General features: G+C 48.0%; 1 protein-coding gene across 1 annotated transcript in view; it reads left to right on the top strand.

Moving 5' to 3' along the window:
• ITGA9 (integrin subunit alpha 9) overlaps positions 1-16646 on the top strand; it is a 241243-nt gene that overhangs the window by 32807 nt on the left and 191790 nt on the right. Inside the window, exons 5-7 of the mRNA XM_082192761.1 lie at positions 6232-6299; positions 12800-12929; positions 15797-15882. Coding sequence (XP_082048887.1) covers positions 6232-6299; positions 12800-12929; positions 15797-15882 — 284 coding nt within the window. The remainder of the gene's footprint in view (positions 1-6231; positions 6300-12799; positions 12930-15796; positions 15883-16646) is intronic.

Below are 16646 nucleotides of genomic sequence, written 5' to 3'. Positions count from 1 at the left end.
GAAACCGCTTAATTTCAATCCAACATCATTCAACATTCCTTAATTTTACAGTATTTTTGTAGATAGTCCTTGAATTTTTTCCAGTCTTCTTCTGCCGACTCTTCTCCCTGGTCACGGATTCCGCCAGTCATTTCTGCCAGTCCCATACAGTCAATCAGCTTCATCTGCCATTCTTCCAAAGTGGGCAAATCTTGCATCTTCCAATACTTTGCAATAAGTATTCTTGCTGCTGTCGTTGCATACATAAAAAAAGTTCTATCCTTCTTTAGATGACCATGCATTACGGGAAAAAATGCCAGTGTGCAATTGTTAAATAAGTTGGAGTTCTTGTTATTTACCATATTTTTTGCTCTATAAGACACACTTTTCCCCTCCTAAAAAGTAAGGGGAAATGTGTGTGCGTCTTATGGAGCGAATGTAGGCGGGAGGCTCTGCTCAGGGCTCCCTTTAAAGAGCTGTGTGGAGCGTGCGTGCGGCTCTTGGGGGCTTTTCCCTGAGCAGAGGCTGCGCGCTGCTATCCCATAAGCCAGGGCTGCGCAGCGATCCCTCTTGCTGTCCTGGCTTCTGGGATTCAGATTTTTTCTTTTCTTGTTTTCCTCTTCCAAAAACTAGGTGCGTCTTATGGTCTGGTGCGTCTTATAGAGCAAAAAATACGGTAAATATATCAAGAAAAAAGCACACCAAGAACTCAGGCCAATGTAAGTCCACTCCCACTATTGAAAATTACATTGGCTTGAGTTCTTGGTGTGCTTTTTTCTTGGTGTGCCATTGTTGGCACCCGTCTGTCTCCAGAAACAATGGAGTACACCTCCAGGGGCAAAGTCGAACTGCGCTGTAAGCAGTACCAAAGTGACCTTCCCGGGGGCAAGCCTGGGCAGCGTGCATGGAGGCTGCCCAGATGTGGTCCAAAGAAAAACAGAGCGATACATCTGGCACCAGCTTGGCTGCTGGAGTTGCAGGAAGGAGGTGTAGAAGGTGCCATCCAAACATCTTAGGGACTTGACTCCAGATTTGTGTAGGGTTTCCTCTTTAGCATTTTCTTCTTCCGAAGATAGCCTGCAAGGCAGCAGAGGTTTAGGATCCATTTTTCTTCTCCTAGATGGGCCACCTTCCCAGGCTGACAAGTCTCATCTGCCCCTCACTGTGTACTATAGTATCACCAAAATATCCCCATATTTGAGGGGGAAAGTGTTATCCGTGTGAGAAAGGGCCCTATGCACTTACTGAAGTAGATACACAGAATTTCTCACAAAGTGGAATCCTAGGATGAGCATGAGGCTCTTAATCTCAGGGTCACGAATTCAAGTCCTACACATTGGGCAAACTATTCCTGCATGCCAGGGGGTTGGACTAGATGACATTTCGTGGTCCCTCCCAACTCTACAAATCTAGGTTTCTGTGAAGGGGCTCTATGCAAATATGAACGCCCAGGTGTTCAGTGTGTGCATGTGGCTGCTGAGTGGCTTTCGTCATGCTTTCTTCTGTCGTGTTTCAGAGCTTTGGAAAGGGGGTTGGCTAAGATGGCCAATCCTTTCTCATTGTTTCTTGAACAATTGATCAGGATATGCCAGCCACATGCAAGAAATGTCTTGCTTCAGGAGGTTGATTGCCTAGAATGAATGGGGCCTGTGTGCTCTTCCTGCTTCACTCAAGAGGCCCATTCTTCTTCTCAGTCATCTTTTCTATAGCTCTGTTTCTGCCTGTAACACAACATCTCCTTGTTCCTCCCTGCATTGTTTTTTCCTCACCCACACCTCAAATCTATTTCCCTTTTTCTCATGTGTAGATGAGAGTGGAGCCCTGATATTTGTGCTCTACGTGCCCTTTTCTGGAGGCGGTTGGAGGATGGATGGCGGCTAATGGATTGAAGTTGAATCCTGACAAGACAGAAGTACTGTTTTGGGGGGACAGGGGGCGGGCTGGTGTGGAGGACTCCCTGGTCCTGAATGGGGTAACTGTGCCCCTGAAGGACCAGGTGCGCAGCCTGGGAGTCATTTTGGACTCACAGCTGTCCATGGAGGCGCAGGTCAATTGTGTATCCAGGGCAGCTGTCTACCAACTCCACCTGGTACGCAGGCTGAGACCCTACTTGCCCGCGGACTGTCTCGCCAGAGTGGTGCATGCTCTAGTTATCTCCCGCTTGGACTACTGCAATGCGCTCTATGTGGGGCTACCTTTGAAGGTGTCCGGAAACTACAGCTAATCCAGAATGCGGCAGCTAGACTGGTGACTGGGGGCGGCCGCCGAGACCACATAACACCGGTCTTGAAAGACCTACATTGGCTCCCAGTACGTTTCCAAGCACAATTCAAAGTGCTGGTGTTGACCTTTAAAGCCCTAAACGGCCTCGGCCCAGTATACCTGAAGGAGCGTCTCCACCCCCATCGTTCTGCCCGGACACTGAGATCCAGTGCCAAGGGCCTTCTGGCAGTTCCCTCATTGCGAGAAGCAAAGCTACAGGGAACCAGGCAGAGGGCCTTTTCGGTAGTGGCGCCCACCCTGTGGAACGCCCTCCCATCAGATGTCAGAATGATAAACAACTACCTGACATTCAGAAGACATCTTAAGGCAGCCCTGTTCAGGGAAGTTTTTAATGTATGATATTTTAGTGTTTTTTGGTTTCTACGGAAGCTGCCGAGAGTGGCTGGGGAAACCCAGCCAGATGGGCGGGGTACAAATAATAAATTATTATTATTATTATTTTCTTCATTCAGTCATTTTCATATTATACAGCAACGCGGGGTTTAAGAAATAACCCTTATTATATATACTCTTGATCAACCCATTTGGTTATTTCCATATTGCTGTCAGCTGTGACTGCAGCCCACCTCATTCCTAATGATTAATGTCCAGTATCTGTTCAGGGAAATTTCCTGTCAGTGTACTTTGCATGATTTGGCTTGGCAATATCTTAAACTAGCTTGCTTTGATAATAGCTGCCTAATAATTGTGCTGCTCTGCCCCCCATTCCACTTTTCAGGAAGTCTTTTATCAAATCTGTGACCATTTGAGCCCATCTGCACTATACATTTAAAGCAGCATCATGACACTTTAAATAGTCATGGCCTCTCCCAGAGCATTATGGGAACTATAGTTTTCTGAGGGTGCTGGGTGTTGTTCGGAGACTGCTGTTCCCCACATCACCACAATTCCCAGATTTCTTGGGAAGAGGGATTGCTTGTGAAGCCACTCTGGGAATTGTAGCTCTATGAGGGGGATAAGAGTCTTCTAACAACTCTCCTCAGCTGTAACACACTTCAGTTTCCAGGATTAGTTGGTGGGGACTTGTATGAATTAAAGTGGCTTGATATAGTGCATATATGGCCTCTGACACTGCTTAGCTTTCTCCATTTGAAATCAAACCTTTATTAGGCATTGTACAAATAAAACCATAAAAGAGAAAATAACATGTAGGTGACTTGAAATATATATAAAAAGGCAGCAGTTGGCTACATACATATATATATATACATATAGAGTCAGTGGTTTTCCTTGTTAACCTGCTCCTTGGAGGGCTGCTACCAAAAACTCAGCTACCCCCGCCGTTACCCTTTGGTCAACGTCGGATAGGCAGAATCCCGCACATTCACCTTGCTGGGGTTCCAGACCACCTAAAAGAGGGGACAGCACGCGTTGACGGAGCGTACTGTACAATGGGCAATGAAAGAGAATATGCTCTACAGTGTCCGGGACATTCATAGAACATCTGCAGAGTCTCTTGTTTCTAGGGATGTTTTGATATCTTCCCCGGACAAATGCTGAGGGAAAAACATTCAACCGGGCCAGCATAAAAGCCCTACGTTGGGCTGGAATTATTAATTTATTGACGTAATTGGCTCTGCTATCTAAGATATTTTCTCAGTTTATGCTACCTCAGACCACTGTCTTATCAACATATTATTCATACTAATTTTTCTGATTTGTTGGAATGAATGAAATCCTGACCCCGATGAAATGATCAGGAGTCTCCCCACTTGCTTTTTGCTGGAGTTTACCCAGTACAAATGATCTTTATATTTCTTAAAAGTGGAAATAGTTGCTGGCCAGTCCAGTCAATATTCCCTTTTCTTTTAAACAGACTGTTTCTATGTTGAAGCTAAGAGTTCATTATACAGTTCTTGTGGTCTGTCAAACCATGAGGAATACATTTGGTTCCAAAGAGACAATCTGCAAAGTACATTCCTTATAATTTAGCAATGAGTCGGTGGTTGGCTGTTTCAGAGTGTTACCAGGTTACATGGCGATTTTTTTTTAGAAACTGAAGCACACTATGTTTTCCTTGAAACCCCAGTTATCACGGGGGAGCATGTCGCAAGAAACAGGAAGTGGGAATAAATGCTGTAATGATACTATGATTTTCTTGCCAGAGATTTGACTGTGAAGTTCAGAAGCTGTTCATATGAAGGACAGAAGTGCAAAATTCTTGTTAAAATTGTAGCCCCGAACACTTTGATTCTTAGGGCACAGCTACACTGCACATTTAAACCAGTTTCATGTTGTATTCACTTGTTTTCACTTGGCTCAGATAAATCTGGGAATTGTAGTTTGGTGAGTGGACAATTCTTTTAAGCGACCCTTTGTTAGTTCTTTCTCAATACTACAATTCCCAGGGTGCCTTGGTAGCAAAAGCCTTTAAGCGGGTTTGCCATTTGGTTTAAATTTTCCAGAGCAAGTGGAAATGAGGTAGACAAGAAAACTTAAACACCATAGAAAAAATAATTGTCATGGAGGGCTTGGAGGACACACCAGTCAAGAAGCCAGACAAGAACTTTATTGTCTCTCTTTGACAAGAAGAGACTAGACACAGAAAACTCCTTTTACCCAGGGTCAACTAAGTCCAGTGCTATCTAGTGATTAAACCGTATAATGACACTATCCACATTTTGTCTGCTAAGTTAGCTATAAATTAGTACCGCACCAAGCATGGTTCTATGGAGCTCTCAGTGCGACTGGTTATCATGATTCATTTATTTTGCCCCAAATGACTTCTTTTGGATGTGCAGTAGCTTTCAATTTTTCTTCAAAAACACCCTGTTAGTTCTGTGCTATGCTGATTTTTTCTACATTACAGAGATGATGTGTATAACTGGGATGGTCTTGCTTAAAGGTGGGTAAACAGGCAATCCTGGCTTATCTTGAAGAAAGCAGAATAGTAATTCAGAGGTGCAAAACCTGGACCAGAGGAATAGTCATGGTTGGCACTGGTGATGCCAAGTGCCAAGTATTCCCTGTGCCTCTGTTGTGTTGTGTGGAGAGCCAGTGAGGTGTAGTGGTCAAGAGCAGTGGACTTGTAATCTGGAGAACCGGGTTCGCTTCCCCGCTCCTCCACATGCGGCTGCTGGGTGACCTTGGGCCAGTCACACTTCTCTGAAGTCTCTCAGCCCCACTCACCTCACAGAGTGTTTGTTGTGGGGGAGGAAGGGAAAGGAGAATGTTAGCCACTTTGAGACTCCTTAGGGTAATGATAAAGCGGGATATCAAATCCAAACTCTTCTTCTTCTTCTCACAGGCTCTGGGCTGCTCTTGTTGTCCATGTGGTCTTATTGATATTGTTATAGCACCATCAATGTACATGCCACTTTATAGCCTAACATAAGCCCATGCAATAGGCCTCTGCCCCCAAGTGTTTACATTCCAAATTATCAGAGGGGAAGGAAAAAGAGTAAAGGGAAAGACATGGAAAGAAGGTCAAGAGAAGACCTGGGAGAGGCAGGGCATCAAGAATCAATGTGAGCAAACGCTCTTCTGTGTTCTTCAGCTTCATTCTGGTTGGGGACCAAAGTCAGTCCGCCTCTGATTAATGCTTTCAACCTTAATTGTTGCAAGTTACAAGCTATCAGCCTGCCCCTTGCATGCAGGTCTCCATCTCTCTCATTCTCGAGTCTCATGACTGGTCTCCTGTCCTAAATGGTCAGAGGCTTTTTCCTGGCCCCCGGCCTTTCAGATTTCGCAAACGGGGAAACGTTATCTGTTTACAGTGCTGTTCCTCCAAAGCTTGGCTTTGACAATACCCATGTAATGTGGCAAAGGATCCTGGATTTCTGAGGTTTTTTGTGAATTTCAGAGATTTCCCAGTGCTGGCTCAGCCGAGGGCCTCTTGCAACTCAGCACTGAGCAGCACATGTGGAATGAAGCGGACGGGACTGTGCAACTGCGAACCACACACATTTGGCAGGGACTGACGTGACTGTGTTTCTCTCCCCCCTCCCCTTTAATCCTTCTCCTTGCTAGAGTATAAGAAGAAATATGGCGAAGAGCATGGCTCATGTCAGGCTGGAATAGCAGGCTACTTCACAGAGGTGAGTGGTGGAACTTTGGCCAAAACCTCCCAGTTGCTATGGTGTAAAAAGTCTCCGAATCGAGAAACTTGCCTTCAGCTTTCAAGCTTTCTGTGCAGCAGTTTCCCAGCGTTTATGTTGTCCTTTTATTCTGCAGCTTTGCATATGACACTTTGCAGGAACTATTAGATACATAGTGATTTTGCACACTCCCAGTTCACTTATTTAAAGGTAAAGGTAAAGGGACCCCTGACCATTAGGTCCAGTCATGGCTGACTCTGGGGTTGCGGCACTCATCTCGCTTTATTGGCCGAGGGAGCTGGCGTACAGCTTCCAGGTCATGTGGCCAGCATGACTAAGCTGCTTCTGGTGAACCAGAGCAGCGCACAGAAACGCTGTTTACCTTCCCACCGGAGCGGTACCTATTTATCTACTTGCACTTTGACGTGCTCTCGAACTGCTAGGTTGGCAGGAGCAGGGACTGAGCAATGGGAGCTTACCCCGTCGTGGGGATTTGAACCGCCAACCTTCCGATCGGCAAGTCCTGGGCTCTGTGGTTTAACCCACAGTGCCACCCGTGTCCCTTTAGTTCACTTACTTAATAGGCGCTTATTTTAGCACCATGCATACATCCAGATGCAACATAGCCAGCTGGTCCATCTGTGACTGGCACAGACTCTCCAAGGTTTCAGGCAGGACTCTAATGGGATTTGAACCTAATATCTTTCTATGCAAAGGATTTGCTCTACAGCTGGGCTGTGGCCACTCCTTGCTGCGTGATATACTGCGAAGGCAAAAGTGTGGGAAGTAGCGCCCGCATCAAGAAAAGTTGTGAAAAAGCTACTGCAGTTATCCCTTGTTTAGCCTCTGCCACCTACGCTGACCGTGACGAATCCTGTGCTTTGGGGCTCTCAGAAATCAGCCTGAATCCTATGTGGCTTGTGGGTCTCAATCTCAAGTGCACTGGCTTAGTGTGACTTTGTCCCCCTCAAAATCTTTTATCTTTGAAGGAGGCATGGGCGCAGGTTTTGGGAGGCCCTGGACAAAGTGCTCTTGATGGGACCCCTCCCAGTCAGCCCCCTGGGTTACATGCCCAAATCAGTGGGCACACGTAAGGGGCAAGGCCAGCGTATTTAAGATGATGCCTCTGGGGAGTTGGCTCCTGGAGTGGGGGGTCAAGCCACCTGTCCTGACTCTGCAATGGGCATCAAGGAGCTGGCAGCAGAAATAGTGAAGGTGGAGGTTGGTCCAGGTGGCAGCAGTGGACTGCTGGGTCCCAGGATTCACCCCACCACGCCAGGCGCTGGTCCTGAACTCCCCAAAGCAGGCATAGGCAAACTCGGCCCTCCAGATGTTTTGGGACTACAACTCCCATCATCCCTGACCTGTTAGCTAGGGATGATGGGAATTGTAGTCCCAAAACACCTGGAGGGCCGAGTTTGCCTGTGCCTGCCCCAGAGGACTGTTTCATGTATTACAGGTCAGTCCTCATAGGTAAATTCTTATTGCCAGGAATAAATTCCACAGTGCAAAACAAACGTGAAAAGCTGGGACCTCTTGTTCCCGTACGCCTTTCCAGGTGGTAGCTGCTACAGTGGTACCTCGCAAGACGAATGCCTCTCAAGACGGAAAACTCGCTAGACGAAAGGGTTTTTGGTTTTTTGAGTTGCTTCGCAAGACGATTTTCCCTATGGGCTTGCTTCGCAGGATGGAAACGTCTTGCAAGTTTGTTTGCTTTTTCTTAAAACCGTTAATACAGTTGCGACTTGACTTCGAGGGGCAACTCATAGCACGCGGTGTGGTAGCCTTTTTTGAGGTTTTTGAAGACTTTGGTGATTTTTGAAGCTTTTCCAAAACTTTTCCGACACCGTGCTTCGCAAGACGAAAAAAATCGCAAGATGACAAAACTCGCGGAACGAATTAATTTCGTCTGGCGAGGTACCACTGTATTTGTTTCTGGTTGCATGGTTGAAAAATAATGCAATGTGGATATATCTTGTACTTGGAAATTGGACAGCAGGCAAGCTGCAACTCAACATCCCATGATGCTAACTCTGCAAACTTGGATGTGGTTAAAATTCAGTCCCATTCTTTCTTGCTCCTCGCTTTTTAGTTTTTTAAGCTACCAATTTTCTAACATTGTTCCTAGGTTCACATCAGTAGCTGCTGTAGGTAGGGAGCAGGGAGGTGTCTTGATGGCATGGCAATGTAACACCACACATTTCATGACTGCATACTGTTAGAGGAAGAACCATCCCAGTTTCCCAAGGTTCCAGCATCCCAAGGGATATGTTAGACTTCTTTCTACCCGAGACCAACAGTGGTTGGCAGGGCGGTGCAGACAGGCTGGCATTGTGCAGCTTGATGCTGAGTGTTGCTGCTGTTTACCTAGAGGGATGGTCAAGACTCAGGGAGCTCAGTGCAGTGTAGCAGCGCTGGCAGGAGTGCTCTGCTGGCTCCATCACTGCGCTTGCACTGCACTGAGCTCTCTGCACCTTTCCTTCTTGGAAAATGCTTGGTGCCAGGAAGCCAGATGCACAGCGCTGCCCTGCCTGTGCCTCCCTGCTGACCTCTACTGCCTGAGACCCTTCAGAGCTGCTGCAAGCCAGAGCACTGGGCTAGATGATCAAAGAAGCTTATGAGAACAGGAAACAAGACACAAGGCCACTGTTTTTGGCAGCCGTCATGTGCTTTTGGTAATGTCTAGCCCTGCCTTGGGCAAATCTAGATTGTAAGGGAATGTGAGAGAGATTACTTTCCAAGGCATCTTTGCATTGGGCCCAAAGGGTTTAATCACTCAGGATCATATAAACAGAGCATGTGCCACAGTGTTCAAAACAAGCCGGTGGGATTTTTTTCAGGTTAATCTGGAAAGGGTGGCAACCTGTTTGATAACGCGTTTGATCACCAGAGCCGTGTCAGCAGCAGCTGTTTCCTGACTTGTCTGCAATATCAAGCCTGTTCCTTTTCCCATGCTCTGAACTCCCTTTGCTTGCTCTGCATTCAAAAGGTGGCTTTGAACTTCTGGTGCACTGCCTCGGAGCTTCAGCCATTTCAGAGTGAGCAGGAAATGTAGATAAATGAGTTCTGGGTCAAACAGACAAGCGTCTAATGCACAAGAAGCATTCCGTCTTGCTAATGCATGCTGTTTTCTGCTGTGTGATGGGTTGGTTGTCCCAAAAGAGCAGCCACTCAAAGTTATGGAGCCTGTCGTGTTTACATACATCGTATGTATAGAATTGTCTGCTATAGCTTCTGACCTTGTGTAGATGGAAGCAGCCAAGTTCTGATGGTCCAGGCCTAGTTTGTTGGTCTGGTGGAGAAGAGCTAGGCAGCCTAGGGGATCCCAAAGTTTCTGAGGCCAAAGCTGAATTCTTGTGAGGATTCGCTGTGACTACCCTATAAGAGAACTGAGCAAAGACTGGGGAGGTGCTGCTGGCTCCACCACACTGAGCGCTGACACTAGAAGACATTGCATGGCTTCCCAGCTATAACACAGTGAGCTGATCAGAACGGAAGGGGGGGCGGATGACAAATTTTGGGTTTGCACTGTGCACCACTGAAATTTCAAAGATCAAAGTCTGCCACTGAACTGAGGAGACGTGCTGGCGATAGATTCATAGCTAAAGGTAGGCCTTGAAAACATGACAGTTCCTCTGCTGCCACGCCTCAGTAAGTTCATTGCATGTTTTATGCAAACAAATATTTACTGGAAATGTAAAGAACAGGAAGGGACATTTTATCATGCTTGGTGGATGTGTAAAAAAGCCAAAAAATATTGGATACAAATATATATACATTGATACGGAGAATTTTGAAGATTAACTTTCAACTGAAGCCTGAATTTTCCCTGCTGGGACTTATAGATATACAGTTAGAAAAGGTCTATGGGACTTTGTTTCAATTACGGCTGTGAGACTTTTATATGGTAGAGCATCATGCAGGACAGAAGGTTCCCAGTCTCCAGTATCTCCTGGTGGGGCTGGGACTGTCTGGCACCCTGAAGAGCTGTTGCTTCTCAGCGTTGGCAATATTGAGTTTGATGGACCAGTTAAAATGGTTTAATGTGAATGAGCAGCTCCATTTCTCCCTTGCTCCTTCTTCTGCTAGGAAACAAGCCATTGTCTAGCTTGATGCACTGTTATGTCCTGGGCTTGTGGTTTGTTCCCCCTAAGCCATGAACACATATTGGCTTCTGCTCATGGTTTGTTTGGAGAACCTGCAGCTGGATACGCAACGAACAAAACCATAGCTTGTTTCCCAGCAGTAGGAGGAGTTCCTCACCTGGATAACAAACAAGGTGGTATAGTGGTGAATTCTTACTACAAGGGGAAGAGCAAAACACCTGGGATTTCAACAGTGTGCATCAGCATGGTGCTCATTCACATTAAACCACAGTTTATTTTAACTATGGTTTAATGTGACATGCAAGCCAGGCTATTACATTCTAATTGCACAATACAATTCATGCTCTTAAAGTACCGTATTTTTCGCCCCATAAGACGCACCGGCCCATAAGACGCACCTAGTTTTTTTGGGGGGAAATAAAGGAAAATTTTTTTATTTCCCCCCCAGGTGCGCTGCGCTACACCAGGAGCTTGGGGCGTGCGGAGCTCAGCGCGCCCCAAGCTTCTGCGTGCCGGTAAGGTATCCGCTAGCCCTGGGAGAGCCGCGGGGCTCTCCCAGGGCTAGCGGACCCCTGCGCTAATCCAGAAGCTTGGGGCGAGCTGAGGTCAGCGCGCCCCAAGCTTCTGCGTGCCGGCAAGCAGTCCGCTAGCCCTGGGAGAGCAGCGGGGCTCTCCCAGGGCTAGCGGATCGCTGCGCTACACCAGGAGCTTGGGGCGTGCTGAGCTCAGCGGGCCCCAAGCTTCTGCGTGCGCGCAAGCAGTCCGCTAGGCTTGGGAGAGTCGCGGGCTCTCCCAGGGCTAGCGGATCGCTGCGCTACACCAGGAGCTTGGGGCGTGCTGAGCTCAACGCGCCCCAAGCTTCTAGGTGCGCGCAAGCAGTCCGCTGCCGCCCCAAGCCTCCCGCACCCGGCGGGACCTCCTGCCGGGTGCGCGAGGCTTGCAGACACTCGCCCGAAGCAGGGGGAGCCCTCCCGAGGGCTCCCCGTGTTTCGGGCGACAGGCTGCCGCCCCAAGCCTTGCGCACCCGGCGGGACCTCCTGCCGGGTGCGCGAGGCTTGCAGACACTCGCCCGAAGCAGGGGGAGCCCTCCCGAGGGCTCCCCGTGTTTCGGGCGACAGGCTGCCGCCCCAAGCCTCGCGCACCCGGCGGGACCTCCTGCCGGGTGCGCGAGGCTTGCAGACACTCACCCGAAGCAGGGGGAGCCCTCCCGAGGGCTCCCCGTGTTTCGGGCGACAGGCTGCCGCCCCAAGCCTCGCGCACCCGGTGGGACCTCCTGCCGGGAGCGCGAGGCTTGCTGACACTCGCCCGAAGCAGGGGGAGCCCTCCCGAGGGCTCCCCGTGTTTCGGGCGACAGGCTGCCGCCCCAAGCCTCGCGCACCCGGTGGGACCTCCTGCCGGGTGCGCGAGGCTTGCAGACACTCGCCCGAAGCAGGGGGAGCCCTCCCGAGCATTCCCGCTGCTTGGGGAGAGATCTGCGAAGCCTGGACGCGCTGAGGTCAGCGCGCGCAGGCTTCGGGATGCCGGCAACTCTCCCCAAGCAGCGGGAACGTTCCCGCTGCTTGGGGAGAGGTCCGCGAAGCCTGGACGCGCTGAGGTCAGCGCGCGCAGGCTTCGGGATGCCGGCAACTCTCCCCAAGCAGCGGGAACGTTCCCGCTGCTTGGGGAGAGGTCCGCGAAGCCTGGACGCACTGAGGTCAGCGCGTGCAGGCTTCGGGATGCCGGCAACTCTCCCCGAGCAGCGGGAACGTTCCCGCTGCTTGGGGAGAGGTCCGCGAAGCCTGGACGCGCTGAGGTCAGCGCGCGCAGGCTTCGGGATGCCGGCAATTCTCCCCGAGCAGCGGGAACGTTCCCGCTGCTTGGGGAGAGGTCCGCGAAGCCTGGACGCGCTGAGGTCAGCGCGCGCAGGCTTCGGGATGCCGGCAACTCTCCCCAAGCAGCGGGAACGTTCCCGCTGCTTGGGGAGAGGTCCGCAAAGCCTGGACGCGCTGAGGTCAGCGCGCGCAGGCTTCGGGATGCCGGCAACTCTCCCCAAGCAGCGGGAACGTTCCCGCTGCTTGCGGAGAGATCCGCGAAGCCTGGAGAGCGAGAGGGGTCGGTGCGCACCTACCGCTCTCGCTCTCCAGGCTTCAGCGAAAGCCTGCATTCGCCCCATAAGACGCACCCACATTTCCCCTTCATTTTTGGAGGGGAAAAAGTGCGTCTTATAGGGCGAAAAATACGGTAATCCAGAAAGTTTAGATTATTTTAACCTGTTTCAGTCTCCCCCAATTTATCAGTCTTCTCTGCCCCCCAGCACCACAGAATTTCTGAAGATAATTACTTTTCTGGTCTTCATCATGCTTGAGGAGCTTCAAAGATTTGTTTTATTGACTGCTGGAACTCTTCTGTTGGTAGGAGCTGGTTGTCATGGGAGCCCCGGGATCTTATTACTGGACCGGGACCATCAAAGTGCTGAATCTCACTGACAATATTTATTTCAAGCTGAATGATGAATCTGTGATAGCCAAGCGGTATACATACCTAGGTAAGTGATGTGGAGCTGCCCATTGCTACTCGTCTCAAATCTTGGTTTCCTCCAGATGTTGGGACTACAACTCCCATGAATCTCAGCCATCACAACCATACTGGTTGGGAGGCACCAGGTTGTGGGACACCAGTCTAAACTGTCTTGCACAAAGTTTTTTAGTGGTAGGTATGGGAAATCTGCATGAATATAAGCCTTCTAAATGGACATTTTAAAAAAATCCTAGTTGGTATCTGCATCAGATTTGAATTGATTTTATGAATGTGCTCTGGTTGTCTTAAAGTGTTTGCTTATATCTTTATCTGTTTAGAAAAATGTTGTTATATATGCAGCTGTTTCATATAAGTTTTTATTATGTAAATTGCTTTGGGATGCCCCATGGGAAGTGATAAAGAAAGAAAGAAAGAAAGAAAGAAAATACACAGAGAATGGGTTATTTTAGGCCTAATGGCCTGTCATGTATGTCAGGGACCCTTGTGTTCCATGAAAGCTTGTTAGAGCTTTTTCAGTGACACTTTTTGGACCTTTAAAGTCCTTAATTATTGGGGATGAGGTTACCTTGATTTTTTTCTCCTTCTGTATATACTGACTTGGAGTAGTTGTCTTCTGAGGTCTTTCTCCAGGTGGCCTTACCTTTTGAGGTTCAGGAGATGACAAATAGGGAGAGTACCTTTTCAGCGGTGATATCCTGGCTGTAGAATGCCCTCCCTGGAGAGACTGTTGTTCCCCCAAGCAACAGGATCTTGAAACTTAAAGACTAACAAACGTATTATCTCACAAGCTTTTGTGGACTACAGTCCACTTCCTTAGATGCACCATTAATATTTTCCCAGGTCAGTGTTAGGTGTGTCCTGCGTTGCACTCTTGGTTCACATGGGATGATGCTAGTAAGCTTCGTAAATGGACAGTAGGCCTCATAAGCAGGGCTCAAATACTAAACACCCCATAATCTTCTGTGAAGTGTCGGGGTCAGTAACATCTGCAGGGTTGTCTCAGTAAATGAGAATGTGGAAATGGCTTCCTGAAAGTCTGAAAATTGCCTGGCCAAACTATAGATTGGGATTTGTGAACTTTTTAATTCAACTCCCAGCCAGTTGCACATGTTGTATAGTATATTAATTTTACCTCTTGGGTATGTCTAAACTATAAGCTCGTTTTCTTCTCTTGTACTCTGAGGATAGCAGTTCTTTGAGTAGGCACAGCTGTCTATTGCTCCAAAGAATATCTGCCAAGATAAGATAGGGACTAAAGACATTGCACATCAATAATACTTTGAATACTAAGATTTAAAACGCAGTGAGTGACAGAAGAGAAATACTGAACATCTAATGTCTTCTGCCCAGTCCTCAGTGACCACTTGCTCTCATTATGAAAGCATTTCCAGATTTCCACTTTCTTCTTTTGTTTGGTTTTAAATGCTTTTAAAAACTGGATAATCACCCCTTTTCTTCTGCCCACTATCATTATTAGTCTGCTTTTTGTTTTTTTAAAAAATACCACTTAGTGAAAGCTACTTTGAAATTCTTAGAGAAGAGATGGCTGGATATCCTGAAGACCTTGAGGTTTCTGCCTTTGAATAGATTTGAAAAGCTAGTCTTTTGCAGGCAGAAGGGACTATGAAATCACAGCCTTACAAGGAGCTGAATCACCACCATCACCACCTCCTCCTCCTTTACTTACAGACTCCTCCTGTCCCACAATATATCATCTGTAGGATGGCAAATTGGGCTACATTCTTGATACCTCTTCCAAACAAACTCTTTTCCCTTAGTGTGGACCCTTAATTTTTGTTTTAATCTTTAGCCAAGCATCATCATCATTAATAATAATAATAATAATAGCATTTATAAACCGCTAGATCAGAAAACTTATCACAGTAGTTGAAAGGATAAAACATTGAAAGGATAAAAGGCATACAACAAAAGCATTAAAAGATTAAAACAATTTAAAGCTCTTGTTGGTGCTGTGGGTTAAACCACAGAGCCTAGGACTTGCCGATCGGAAGGTCAGCGGTTCAAATCCCCGCGACGGGGTGAGCTCCCGTTGCTCAGTCCCTGCTCCTGCCAACCTAGCAGTTCGAAAGCACGTCAAAGTGCAAATAGATAAATAGGTACCACTCCGGCGGGAAGGTAAACGGCGTTTCCGTGCGCTGCTCTGGTTCGCCAGAAGCGGCTTAGTTATGCTGGCCACATGACCCGGAAGCTGTACGCCGGCTCCCTCGGCCAATAAAGCGAGATGAGTGCCGCAACCCCAGAGTCGGTCACGACTGGACCTAATGGTCAGGGGTCCCTTTACCTTTACTTTAAAGCATATGCTTTATATCTCTTCCCTCACCCCACATCCCTTGGCATAGCAGTTTAAACTGAGGGAACCCCCATTTTTGGGTGCCAAATGGAAACTGTCACTAAACAGGCATGAAAGATAGTTCCTTCAACATGAAGCAATCTGTCCGCCCCCCCCGGGTGTTTCTCATCCCGCTGAACATCTGTACTCTTAATTTTTATTTTGGAAACCAGGCCCTTTACTGGCTTAAACTCTTGTTCTTGTCACCCTCACAGCTTCTGTCGACACCTTTGCCATTGGGTCTCGGGGGTGGGATGGGGAGAGACATTCAGTTGCTTATTTTCACTTCCAGTGCCGCATGGAGTGCCAACAAGTTCCTGTACTGAAGAAGCAGACCTCTTGTTGGTTTTTGCGGGTTATTTGTTACAAGCCTAGCATATTTACACTCTATGAGAAGAAAGGAGGAGGGAGGGAACTTTGCTTTCATCCAGATGGCTGACCTTTTCCTTGGACCTGTTTCCTTTTCTGAATTCATTTGTCATGTCTCTCCTCCCATTCGTCCACCCTAAACCCCCCCTGCTTAGGATATGCGGTGACAGCGGGTCACTTCTCTCAGCTGACGACGACAGACGTTGTTGGAGGAGCTCCTCAGGATGGAGGCGTCGGAAAGGTGTGGCTCTCGATCAGACAATGGCTCATTTAACTAACGTGGCAGCATATTCACTGTTTTGACTGAGTTCCCGGAAAAAAGGATGAACAAGGCATTTGGGGCTACAGTAATTTGGAAAGGGTTTATTGACACTGGCTTGGATCATCAGATTAGTTGCCTTAAAAGTGGTTCATGGGAGGAATATTTCTCATTCCCACCAGACCCACGAAAAGCCTCTTTGGGGATTGGGGGCTCTTCTGAATAATATATGGTGGGAGTGTCCTAAAATTACGGTAGGTGTAGGTCTGCCGATTTTGGCTGGTTTCCCCTTTCCTCAGAGGCCCCTATACACACCCCATGTTGTTAAGGAGGGTGGTGGCGTTTGGGTAGGTAGGAAAGGGCAGTGTGGAGGAGGAAATGGAAAACATTCCTTCTGTGAACTTCCTTAACTTATGTTAGGATCAATGCCACTGTTATGCATTGTTGTATTGTTTATGCAACATTCTTCAAAAAAAATGTGCAAAGCATTTTTTTGCAGTGCTGATCTTCCTTGGTTTTGTAATGGTCTTTTGCAAAGGACTAGGGACTTGAGGGCTTGCTAATACAGTGGTGCCCCGCAAGACGAATGCCTCGCAAGACGGAAAACTCGCTAGACGAAAGAGTTTTCCGTTTTGGAGGTGCTTCGCAAAACGAATCTCCTATGGGCTTGCTTCGCAAGACGACAATGTCTTGCGAGTTCCTGCTTGTTTTTTCCCCTTCCCCCTTTTTCTAAGCCGCTAAGCCGC

This window comes from Podarcis vaucheri, assembly GCF_965113315.1.
Source record: "Podarcis vaucheri genome assembly, chromosome: 12".
Taxonomy (NCBI): Eukaryota; Metazoa; Chordata; class Lepidosauria; order Squamata; family Lacertidae; genus Podarcis; species Podarcis vaucheri.
Note: the sequence above shows the minus strand (reverse complement) of the source record. Positions and strands in the feature narration are given on the sequence as shown.